The sequence below is a fragment of the Astatotilapia calliptera genome, chromosome 3 (assembly GCF_900246225.1).
Source record: "Astatotilapia calliptera chromosome 3, fAstCal1.2, whole genome shotgun sequence".
Lineage (NCBI taxonomy): Eukaryota > Metazoa > Chordata > Actinopteri > Cichliformes > Cichlidae > Astatotilapia > Astatotilapia calliptera.
The window spans coordinates 27,205,008-27,218,088 of NC_039304.1; the positions used below are offsets into that span (position 1 = coordinate 27,205,008).

At 41.9% G+C, this 13,081-nt stretch overlaps 1 protein-coding gene across 3 annotated transcripts in view; it reads left to right on the forward strand.

Moving 5' to 3' along the window:
• The window catches only part of LOC113019099 (diacylglycerol kinase delta), a 92,428-nt gene that overhangs the window by 59,327 nt on the left and 20,020 nt on the right, over positions 1-13,081 (forward strand). For all 3 annotated transcript variants that reach the window (XM_026162619.1, XM_026162620.1, XM_026162621.1), the window contains 9 exons: positions 16-148; positions 2,003-2,109; positions 2,255-2,380; positions 5,194-5,296; positions 5,557-5,716; positions 5,833-5,941; positions 7,024-7,163; positions 10,066-10,153; positions 11,929-12,020. In XM_026162619.1, coding sequence (XP_026018404.1) covers positions 16-148; positions 2,003-2,109; positions 2,255-2,380; positions 5,194-5,296; positions 5,557-5,716; positions 5,833-5,941; positions 7,024-7,163; positions 10,066-10,153; positions 11,929-12,020 — 1,058 coding nt within the window. The remainder of the gene's footprint in view (positions 1-15; positions 149-2,002; positions 2,110-2,254; positions 2,381-5,193; positions 5,297-5,556; positions 5,717-5,832; positions 5,942-7,023; positions 7,164-10,065; positions 10,154-11,928; positions 12,021-13,081) is intronic.

Sequence of the window (13,081 nt, forward strand, 5' to 3'; positions counted from 1 at the left end):
TTCCCACCCCCCCAGGCCAGTCAGTTTAATATGGAGCATTTCTCCGGGATGCACAACTGGTACGCCTGCTCGCACGCCAGACCGACCTTCTGCAACGTTTGCAGAGAGGCGCTGCCAGGTGTCACCTCCCACGGCCTGTCCTGTGAAGGCACGTAGACACATGCACACACACACTGCATCTGTGTTCTTGCGCTCACTCATATGAAGTCACTGGAACGTCGAGTCACTCATGCATTAATTTCTAAGAAACAATCCTACCATTTTTGGTCTAACAAGAAAAATTACATCACCAGCGTTCTCTTTGTCTGCGCTTGATATGCAGTAATAAAGTAGCTTTAAAGCTCTTTCCTGCACTGTGACAATGGTTGCTTAACAGGTTTGTGATACAACTGGAGACAGTACATCACCTCTCATATCAGGGGTAAAAATCAGATTACAGACATACTTTAAATCCACTCAACACATTCAATTGTAATTCAGAGACAACTTCAACAATCCAACGACAGCCTGTAAGCCAGAACTTGGCGACAGTGGGAAGGAAAAACTCCCTTTTAACAGGAAAAAACCTTGAGCAGAACCAGGAGGAGCAGCCATCTGCGGTTGGGGGTTTAGAAGGGAGGAAGACGGAACAATTTCTGAAGAGGACAGGATTTTAAGAGCTTATTTTGAAAAATATCTCAGTGAACATTAAAATGCGTAAAACCACCTCAAAGTCTATCAAGATCATGCCAGAGCAGCAGGTCGCCATATAACCCTTAAGCGGCAGCTCAAAATCCAACAAACAACGGCATTTACACGTGCAAGAAAGGCCAAAACACACAAAAATCTAGGTTTACCAAAATATCCATGTATGTCGACCTCAAAGTCCAAGAAACTAGAAAAGGAGACCAGTCTCCTTCAAAGTAAAAGCACCATGTACCCAGCGACTGCCAACAACAACCCGCCAACTGATCAGGAAAAACACGTTTTTCCCTAGCAACTACATGTTGCCAGGGTATCACTAGACTCAAGGTCTGTGTGATTGAGGCTGCAGGTTTCCAATTACCATTAAAGAGAATTTCTCTTCTCAGAGAACAATGTTAGTACCTGAGGGCTCCTTTTGTTTAATTTCAGCACAACATATCTTGAAGAAAGAAAGTGTTACAGGTATTTAAGTAACACTTTATTTTAATTTGGTCCCTAATATGAAGTTGATTAGGTAAAACAAAGAAATTAACTGATTAACTCTAATTAGTCGACCCACTGTCCTTGCTTCAGATTAATTTTGTTCTCGTGCTTTAAAAACCCAGCAGTACATTTACCATAGACTGTATCTAAATGATGGCAAAACTCAGCAGTAATTAAGCAGTAACCACCTCTGAACTTGTGGATCCCTGCTTAGTTTTTTTGTTTAACTTGTAGTGACCATATTTGGACTCAGTTTAAATATCATTTATATAAAATTCACAACAACAGCAGCCACCTCAAAGAGCCTTAGCATGTCAGCTATAGCACAGATAGCTGTTATAACCTATAACACAGAAATAAAATATCAGAGCTTCAGTGACCAAAAGTGCAGATGACTGTAACGAGCTTTTAGTGCTTTAACTGTGACTGTCGCTCAAAGAGGCCACGCCCCAATTGATAACTTTAAGCATCAAAAACCACGTTATACTGCACATGCTTTCCAACTAAAACTGAGTTTTGCAGCAGGCTGCAAACATGTTTGTCTTTGCTTTAAAGTTGTGCCTCTTAACATGGGAGTCTATGGGGACCAGCCCTCGTTTAGAGCAGCCTCAGACTAGAGGAGCTGCAGTTTTTAGCACCCCCTCCAGCTGCTCTCCAGTCCATATGTACACTGTCTCATCATGTTATCGCATAGTTTTACACAGCTCTATCAGGAGTACAGTCACACACTGTGACCATCAGGAAGCTTACATCATACACTCACCCAAATAGAAGAGGATAAAAGTGGAGACTTCCAGTGTGTCTGACATGATATTTGTTCATCTATCCTCTGCAGTTTGTAAGTTCAAGGCTCACAAGAGATGTGCTGTTCGCTCCACCAACAACTGCAAGTGGACCACGCTAGCCTCCATAGGAAATGACATCATTGAGGATGAGGATGGGGTACGAGCCGAGGCTTACTCACGAGTTGCATTTGGTTTTGTTTTCATGCAAATTATTTTTGCCTGATGTGCATACCTTTGGTTTGATGTCTTTAGAGCAGAAGGGCTTCATTTGATATGCTTTGTTTATTTATTTTTCCCTCCAGGTGTCCATGCCCCACCAGTGGCTGGAAGGCAATCTGCCCGTCAGCGCCAAATGTGTGGTGTGTGATAAGAACTGTGGCAGCGTGAGGCGACTGCAGGACTGGCGCTGCCTCTGGTGCAAGGCTATCGTAAGTGTGGATTGAGTTTAGCCTCCATCCCATCAAAAACTGTCACGCTGAATCAATATTAGTGTTTATCTGGGGCATTGCTTTTAGCTGAGAGTTATTTCCAGCCTTTCTTATTTGAACTTCTGTCATTCGAATGCGTCGATGCCCACGGAAATGGAGTCATAGCAGGGGTGCACTGGGAAAAGTGTGCGATGCAAACAGACTCAAAGCAGCTCCATCCAATAATGGAGGTAATTCGGGAAGTGATGTTGTCAGCAAAATAAAAGTGCATCATTTGTCACATTTAAATATGAACGCAGGGTTTTCATTAAGCACGATACACGTCTCGTTATCTGGAACCGTGTGAGCGGCTCCGTACAGAACAGAGAGATTAAATTCATAAGATTCAATTATCCCTTTATTTGTTTGTCTGCCCTTGGGACATGTTGACTCATGCGCAGGAAATTGTGATTCTCCACATGAGACGCTCCTCCCACTTCTCTGGAAAAAACAACCAAGAGCTTTTTATTGTCCTTGACTTCCCGCTCTCACCTCCTCCGAAGACTCAAGGTCTGAGAAGTTCAGCAGAGTCATCAGACTAATGGGACGGCACATAGATTGGCAGCAGAGATCCCCGAGGGGAGGAGGAATAGGAAGGAAAGTTAAAATGAGAAATGGAACAGGGGCTGATAAATTCCTGTCAGCTGCAGGGCTGCTGAAACTGACCCGACGCTTCGACCGCCTCAAGCACGATGTGGAGAATCATTTTTTGTGTGCGCTGGAGTATTAATAATATTTAGGAGGGCATTGACAGGCTGGTTATAATCCCGCAAAGAAAGTGGCACAAAGACCAACAGCACTTGGTGCATCTTAACATAAAATTAAAGTCCTTCAAATTCTGCATAAAATACGTAGATGTTTTAGTTAATTTTTCATGCTTTTAAATTCATTTAAACCATTATTTTGTAATGTTTCCACGTATAAAATGGATAAAATAATCTTGCCTAATAGAAAAGAATATGTAAAAGTTTTACAGAGAGATGCCCCTGAAATCCGTGGAGCATTTTATTGCCTTTCAGCCCATTGTTCTGGTTTTACAGCCAGAAACGTTTCGTTTTTTTATTGCAGTAGCTGTGATGTACTAGACCCGACTGTACAAGTGAGAAATATTGACATCGTAGTAGAACAATCTACTACGATGTCCCCACACAAGTGATTTCTGTTTCTTTGCCCATGGGGTTGTTTTGGTTTTTCTTTTCGTCAGTTCCTTTGGCTGCTGTTTTTCTTTCAAGAGTCTAGTCCAAACAAACAAGGAAAACAGAAAGCAGTGGAACAAACAGGAAGACTAATCAAATTTGATGGCAGTGGCTGGGAATATAAATGCTAAATCCCACAGGCCTGCAGACGAGTCGGCGATGGGCTCGTACACAAACACAGTAAGATGTGCAACAGAAATCAGAAATGGAGACCGTTTGCCTTCGAAGTTGCTTTCTTTGAAATGTGCAACCAGCATAACTTTTACTTTGAAAGTGAACCTTCTTCACTTCACTTCTTCAAATTTAACTACCAGTGGACTAGTAGTTAGCAAGTATTTGCAGGCAAACATGAAAAACTACAACCGTGTGGCACCTTCTTTGCAACCGATTTCAACTAGTAAGACGCAGAAACCTCCATGAACCACCAGCCAGTCGGGGAATAAGCCAGCCAGTTTCCCTAGCAACTGAGTGTTGTACCAAGTCCAACTGTTAAGCGAAGCACGTATGACATCCTATGAGAAACCTCAGTAGGACAGAAAGTCTTTTCCAGTCACAGCTATCTCCATCTGCTGGCCTTCAGAGAAAATACAGGTTTAAGGCGCTTTCTGACCTGAGAGCTGTGTCCATACCGTCTGTCCCCAAGTGGCAAAGAAAGTATGAAACTGCAGCTCTAATATTAACTAGAGTAAAACCAGAGTGTGCATATATATAGTTTTAATATAGTTCTTCCACATGTTTTAACGTGAAATACAGTTCCCATTACTTAAGTGCAACAGTACAATTAGGCAGGAGACTCTGTAAACAGATTGATTGATTTAGCTCTTTTCCACTCTACTAGTGCACTCAAAGCGTTTTATGTGCCTTAATCATGCATTCATACAAGCACTACACTTACTAACTAACATTGGAAGGAGACCTTGGGGTTCAGTATCCTCCCCAATGATCGAACCTCCAACCTTCAGTCAATAGATGAGATGAGTTGGGAGTTGATTTGGGATAACTGGGAAATTACTGAAGTGAGCATCGGGCTGCTGAGTGCATTTTTACCCATGTGGTTTGCACTATAACCACTTACCCTCACATTATGGATTAGTGTCATTTCACCCAGTGTACACCAAAAGACCAGCCCAAGCATCGCGCTGGAAAGCCTGAAACATCCGCTCTTTACTTAATAAGGAGTACACAGGAGCCTGTCTTTTATTATGTTTGTGCTCTACTGTAGTGGGTTTTGAAACACTGATGTAGTCAAACAGAAAAGTCCAGTGGAAGCATTCAAACACACAGAGAGATGTAGCTTTACTCTATCCTCTTGTTCCATTTAGCAAGAGCGGCATTGTGTTTTTTTAGCGTTCAGGCCAAACGGGCACACATAATGCGAAGTCTGATCCTCGGTATACAAAGACACACGCGCATACACAGGCTCGCACACTCAAATGAATCACAGTGGCATTTGTAAAGGTTACAGAACTGGCATTTTGGTGGGTTTCAGAGGGATGTAATGACCTTTCTGCTTCTACTGAAATATAGAATTACTGGAGACCACTGACTCTGTATGTGTGTGTGCATGTGCGTTCACAGGTCCATAACAGCTGTAAGGAACAAATGGGGAAGGTGTGTCCCTTGGGCCAATGTCGAGTGTCCATCATCCCTCCAACTGCACTTAACAGCATCGACTCAGACGGTGAGACACCTCTTACTCCCACCCACATGGACACACAGTATTACTTTTACAGTAGGTTTTAAAGTTCAGTCATGTAATGAAATTGTGACTTAGCCTGACTTGGCTTTTTCTACTGACACTGACAATTTGTAATTCCAAGTTACTAACCCTTATCCCTGGAATTTGTGCATCTATCATCAGCAGTTTACAGTTTGAACACGGTCCCAGTGGCGTTTGAACTCCACGCTGTGAGCTATACAAACATTTCTGCTCGTTTACAGGCTTCTGGAAGGCCACCTCGGCGTCCTGCTCCAGCCCTCTTTTGGTCTTGGTCAACTCTAAAAGCGGGGACAACCAGGGGGTCAAGTTCCTCCGCAAGTTCAAGCAGCTTCTGAACCCAGCGCAGGTCTTTGACTTGATGAACGGAGGGCCAGAGCTCGGGTATTTAAGAGCTTTTTCTTTCTGAGTCCTTGTAATATCTACGGGTCGTTCTCCAGTAGAACATTTAATAAGTGTTGCTCTCTGTAAACACCTGCCTCTCGTTCTCTCCTCCTCAGCCTGCGCCTCTTCCAGAAGTTTGTGACATTTCGTATTCTTGTGTGCGGAGGAGATGGCAGCGTGGGCTGGGTGCTCTCAGAGCTGGATAAACTCAACCTCCATAAACAGGTGAGAACAACGAGGAGGAGGAGGAGTGGATGTTGCCGATGATGTAACGCCGATGGGTAGGAGAAAGCAGCGAGATACCTGTTGTTGTGTTAATCTTGATGCTGGCGAAAGGTGCTTTCAGAAGAAACACCAACAATAAGCCAAGTTTACATACTTGAGTCTATAATCGAAGTCTAATATAACATTGATCCTGACTGGAGAGGGAGTGGTTCATGGTAGAGAGAAGGGCAACACAGCCTCCTTAGCTGAACTAATTCATTCATTTTATTAAATTAATTTCACATAAATTGATGTTGTGGCAGATTAACATGGCTTTTATGTTAAATTAATACTAATTTTATATAAAGTGCCACGTCTAATCAGTTTTGTTCCAGGCTAAATGAATAAGATTAACCGCTTAAGTCAGCATCAGCTTTAAGATGTTAGATGAACAAATCAAGGAGTCAGAATTTTTGTAACCTCAGCATGATTTTTATAGATTTGTTGATCATTTAACATTGCAGTTGAAACAAACCTCTCAGAGAAGTTAACTACAGACAGTTTATTACCGGCGCTAAATGAGCATCACTTTTCTGTCTGCTGCTGTCAGGCCAACGGGTGTGGTTAGAAGTTTATATCCACTCATCCTGGGAATGAATGTCATGGTGATTTTTAATTATTTTAAAATATAAGACAAATATACACATGCCCAGTGCCCTCTGGAGACAGCAGCACTGCAGCCACGGTGGTGCCAAGCATGGTGATGGTAGCATCGTGCTCTGGGGCTGTTTCACTATCAGTGCTCTTGGTACGTTGCACAAAGTGGATGTAATAAAGAAGGCAGAGGACTACCCCCAAATTCGTCAAAGTCATGTCAGATCAGCAGCTAGGCAGTTTAAGCTAAAACAAATCAAAGACATGTAGCCAAATGTTATTGGGCGTCTAAGTATATTTTTAAGCACAGGAAAGGGTGAGGATGTCCCAGAAGACAGATGTAGTGCAAAACTAAGCCATTGCAGTGAGCTTTGTCGTAGTCATCAGTTTGTTTGCTTTTTATTGTTCTGTACTTTGCATCAGTTTCTCGTTTCTCCACGTGTCTGTAGTGTCAGCTGGGCGTGCTGCCTCTGGGCACAGGTAACGACCTGGCTCGCGTTCTGGGCTGGGGCGGCCTCTGCGACGATGACGCTCAGCTCCTACAGATCCTGGAGAAGCTGGAGAGAGCCACCACCAAAATGCTGGATCGGTAAGACCAGAGGGAGTGAGGGTGGAAACTTTGGTTTCAGCTGGGTTGGCTCCTGTAAAAGTCCTCTGAATTTAAAGGTCCAGACTGAAGTGCTTTTAGCTGTTACTGCTAGTGCACTGTAAGTGCAGTTTAATTTATTTGTTTGGGTTGTGAGACGAGAGATGTTCACGGTGTTTTCTTGAAATAACTTGCTGGAGGAGGATGTCCCAGATGAACGAATTAATGAAAAACAGATCTGGTCCTGTTAGGTTTTTATATTTCGCTTCATTAGGTTCATTGAAGGGCTGCAGACAGCAGCAGGTGATACTAAAAGTAATAAAAAGAATTAAATAAAAGTACTACAGGCTATTCATTTCTGTCTGCACTCCTGAGAAAGATTTATAAAATTAAAAATTAAAACTTTTAATGCCACAGAGTTCAGCCAGCGACGGGCACAAAATGAAACGGACTGAGTGCACAGACAAATTCATACAGAGCCCCCGAGCTTCACAGAATGTTGGAAACCACCTTTTCATATTTGCCATAAATGGTGCCGATTAAAACCAGAAAATGAGCCGCAGCGAGCTTTTTTCTCCCCGTGTGCCATCATGTGAATCCAACACAGCCTTCCTTAGCCTCAGCGATTTTAAACAATTCAACAGTGACCTCTTAAATGTCCGCTTCTACTTGCACCTTATTTTTAAGATTTTGACTCATAGCACAATTAACCACAGAGTAGGTCATCATTTTTGTCAGATAATTAGATTAAAAGTTTTCCAGAAGGGTCCAACGCCACACTGCCTAGAGGTCCAGTGGCTCCAATTATCTAACGTGACATCCAGCAGACAGCTAGTGGCTGCCTGTGCTGGCACAGCTGTTACTTAATGATGTCTGTAAACATGTTTATTTCTGCTGCAGATTTGGGCATTTTAACGTGGGAGTCTGTGACTTTTCAGCCTCGAGTGGAATTGCAGTTTTTAGCACTTCCTTGTGAGGCTCACTTGTCGCTCAGAGGTGCTGCCACGACCAAAAAACTGAATACGTGATCGGAAAACTGGAATATCAAGCACAGAGTGTGGCGTTTAAGCTCAGGAAAAATTGGATTTGGATTTTAAAATCTGCAAAATAATAAGGAAGTAAAGAGTTATAATGAATGATTTGAACAAAGTAAAATATTTGTAATAGAAGGAGTAAGGGCCACGACATGGATAAACTTTAATAAAGAGCAAATATTTTAAACTTTACTAAAGTAAACGAACTAGACCAGGAAAGTTAAACTCATTTCACATTGTGGGCCACATACAAACTACTTTGATCTTAAGTGGGCCGAACCAGTAAAACCTAAAACTTTTAATGGCTGTGCCCAACACTACGTCTTGGTTGTTTACATGAGAAAGAAATGCTGCTGTAGTAAATGAAAGAAGTCTGTCAACAAGGCTCTTTCGGCTTAAGTTGTAAGAAATAAATGTGTAAAAGGACAGAAAGATCTGTAGCATGTCATTGGACAGTAATTATAAATAACAAGGTTTTTTATTAACTCACAGAAACCATTCGATTTCTATTTATCTAATTAAACCACTGTACCCATCAGAAATTTTTACAGTAGATAATAAAAAAAACAGTTACTTAATTACATTGGTTTAGTATTAATAACCATGGGGGAGGTTCTTATCTGTAGAAGTTATGAAAATACAGATAAAACTCAAAGTTATTCACTCCTCCACATTTTCCACACTCGTCCAGTGGGCCAGATGGGAGTCCTTTTGGGGACCGATTCTGGGCCCTGGACCTTATGTTTGATGTGTGATTCTGGAGAAATCGTGGGGGGTTGCTGCTACTGCCGGACTCAGTCTGTAGGTTGATGCTAAAGAGCTGGAGGTAAACAGGTTGGCTTCAAACGCTGAAGGGAGAGAGCAGTTTCATACTTGTTGTAAAAAGTTAAAACAAAGCTAAATAGAAGGCTTTTATAAGTCACAGTGCGAGTAACCCTCATGTTTGATTTGGCAGATTTATTTATTTATATTTTATGTATCTTCATTTTTTTACATTATAGAGCCACCATCAAAGCCTCTTTGTAGCTTTCATTGAATACTCAGTCTTTTATTTTGAAAATTAGACACCGTTTTTGTGAACTCAATAACTTCCTGGAATTAAATGAGGCTTTTATGTTTAAAAAAAATTCACAGATTTTTAAAGCGCACATGTATTCAATTGAGAAAAACAAAGGCTTTTATTTTGAAAATCTGACACACACACCTATGACCTGCTGTTAAAAACTGTCAGGCTCCAGGAATGTCGTGAGTTGACTCTATTGACCCTATCCTATCTACGCTGTTTTCCAATGGCGTTGGGACTATAAAGAACCAATCACAGTGCGTGGTGCCAGCATTTGGACACTCCCTTTATTGTCACTTAAAATAACCTGAAGCTTATCTTAGTGATGGAGCATACTCTACATACCTGGCTGTAAATGTAACTGTTCAGGTTGGCCTTCTTCCTGGTTCTTCATGCGGGCGATGATGCAAACGGGAGATAAAATGCCTTACATGCTTCACCCATGAGTTTGGGGTATGTTTTCTTTAACTGTTAATCATCTACCCCAACCGGTCACGGCAGATGGCTGCTTCTTCCAATTTTGTCTTTTGGTTTTCATTCAAGTAAACAAACTATTCTGGAGTAAAAGGACAGGGTAGGCTTTACCACACGCTGCGAGTTGTGACGTCTTTTGGGGTGAAATTAAATGATAACGTAAACTTTTTTATAGGCAGCAGAGGTCAAACTTCTCTTTGAACTCACCTTGAACTGCAGGTCATTTCTTCATTGACCTGCTGTTTGAACAGGATAAGGAGGCTGTTGCGTCTTATCTCTGTGTGATTATCTGATAACGGTTTTCTTTTTTTTTTTATCACTCTGTGTTCCTTAGATGGAGCGTGATGACATACGAGGTGCCCACCACCAATAAACAGACGCCGATAGTGAAGGAAGAGGACTGCCTCGATTCTCCTCTACAGGTAAATCACCCCGCACAGCTCCTTTTTTTTTGTTTTTGTTTTTAAAAAAAGAGGCTGTCTGTCTCTTGACAGATGGTGACTGTAAATGGCTGAGCTTCCAAGCTCTCTGAAATTATTTTGGAAAACATCCGCTGAGAATCAATTGAGCCTGGCAGCTGGAAACCAAAGCAATCAGACTCAAACCACGGGGAGCGGCGGTGATATCGACAAAGGGCAGCTCTGTGTTTTCAATTCAAGCTGAGCGCTGCCTCTCAAATGCCAGATATGCAGTAGATGGTGGTTAACGTGCTAAAATCATCTTCACTCACATAAATTAATCCTCTTTACTAAATGATTTTGCCATTGCAGTAAAATTCCAAAGAAACTGGAGTTTTTTGAGTGATAAATGGGGATTGACTAACTCCACCCTTACCTCTTCTATAGGAATTCAGAGGGTAAGTAGGGTGAGAGCTGCTCATCAGTAGCTCTTGATTACCTGCTCAGAGTGCAATGCTCAGAGAAACGGCGAAAACCCCACAAAAGCTTCATCTAAGACTTTGGCCCACCAAAGACTCCAGTCTGGCCTACTGGGACAGCTTTTGAAAACACAAAGGAGGGAATAAATTTTGTAACTTTACAGCTTATTAGGGTTGAGCCCAAGCTCAAAGTGGGCTGTATGTGGCCCACGATGTAAAATGTGTTCAACGTTACTGCTCTCCAGGCCTCAGTTAAGTCGCGAAGGTCCAGTCAAAGTCCAGAGCTCAAGTTGATGAAACATTAGAGCTGTGCATAAACAAATGAATGAACTGAAACACGGTCGTAAAGAAGAGTGAGGTGCAATTCCTCCATAGCAGTAAACGTTTACTTCACATCATTGAGGCTAAAGGTAGCTCTGCGGGCTCTTGAATCATCAGGTGCACCTCTTCACAGGAGTGTACATGCCCGCTCTGCAGAAGGATTTGTTGCACAAACTGCAAACCTGGACTGACGTTTTCTTAAACGCAGATGAATTTAGTTGAATTTCCTGTGAATGGATGAGTAATACGAGCGGGTAATTCATGCCTTGTCACGTCAAACATGACCTGTGAAAAGAAGTCGCACAGGTTTATGTGCCACTTGTGACAAGAGATACCGTACTAATCATGCATTTAAGAAAATGTACCATTTGAAAAAACATATTCAGGCTTGCCGTTTGCGCACAGAGATTGACGGTGTTAGGAAATGTGGATGAGACAGTCAAAGCTTTCACAAATTAGATTATTTTGCAATTTCTCCACAGTTTGTAGATGTAGTTATTTTGCAAAGTGGTGAACCTCTGCCCATACCTCATCTCTGAGAAACTCACCAAATAATGTTCCTGACCTGTTGCTAGTTGCAAAATCTTTGGCCAAAATAAAACTGAAATTAATTTAATCTTAGCTACATTAAATCTGATAATTAATTCTATTTAAGATAATAATGTTAATCATCTTTAGGGGACTGAGTTTGGGTTCCATATTGCCCAAAAGTGGATGATTTTGCTGCTTCAGTTCTCAAAAAAAGATCTTAAAATAAAAGATCTGAGTAGGCTTATGCTAGTAGTCAGTGGTTACAGCCTCTATTAAAAAGAAAAACAATAAATGTCATCTTAGGTCCTTTAAACTCACATAATTAGTGCCAATACCAGTAAATTAATATTTCCAGATGAAAGAGAAAAATATCTTGTGGCACTTCATTAACCAGAGCGTTTGATTAAACTACAGATCAAGTTTCTTTGGTTTCTCTGTTAACTTGAAACCTTCCTCTCTTCTTCTCAGGTTCACATCACTCAGTATGCAGACTCCGTGGCCTCCCACCTCGCCAAGATCCTGGACTCGGACAAACACAGTGATGTCATTTCCTCTGCCAAGTACGTGCCACGAATGCTTCCAAACTCAGAAATGAGACAAGAGGGGAGGAAAGTAGTAGATGGGAGGGTAAAGGATAATAATGATGGGTGAATGAAGCCTGGGAGAGGGGCTGACGATGAGACGGGGATGTCGAGTGATTGTCTTGGTATTTTTTAAATGTGTGTATATGCTTTGCTCTCATCCTGAGGTCACACATACACTTGAGAGTGCGAGCGTGTCTGAGTGAACGAGACAGATGAATCAGTGTTTAGGGGTCATCCTAAGTGCATTAGTGCATTAGTCGTCTCCCTTTGGGGAACGGTGCAGCAGGACTCGTTTTAAAACAATGCTTATTTTAGTTCAGACCTGCAGCACATTTACAACACCCCAGGGACTTTCAGGACACGTTCACAGCAGATTTTCCATGAAATATAACAATAATAACTTCTTTTTAAAAACCTTTAAAGCAGCAAACAGAATTTTAACAGGATTTGATGTGTGAACAGAATTCAAGCACGAAATGACATTAAAATAATATTTATGGAGTTCAGCTGGGTGCTGTTCTCACCCTGAGTTTACTATCAGTGAAAACTCATAGACGAGTCTGGTGGAGCTCCTGCACAGGGCCGGGACTTAATGGAAGAAATGGGATGTCACTCTGCCAGCGAAGCCATTAGAGGAGTAAGTAATGTAAGCCTGCCGTCACACTCTAATGGAGCCCTCTAAACATTAACAATGATCTCCCACTAACATGCCAGGGACAGTAGAGACAAATAAGTGTGCTAGATTTACGAGAAAGTTCGAGAGAGTTCTGGGATTTGGCACACAAAAATCTAAAACCTCACCTGGTTTACAGTTAAGCTAGTCTCTCCTTCAGGATCATCCCCTGATGCACCTCTGGACTTCTTTCATTGTGGATTTGATTTTTAAATCTCTCCCTTGAAGTCTGTTACCGGAATATATGTTAGCTGTGCCTCAGTGATGCTGGCTGCAACGCATTTAAATTGCGAATCCAGCAGGTTGGGCCTGAAATGCAACATTTTGGGCTCTTTTAAACTAATATCTCATATCTAGAGACCCC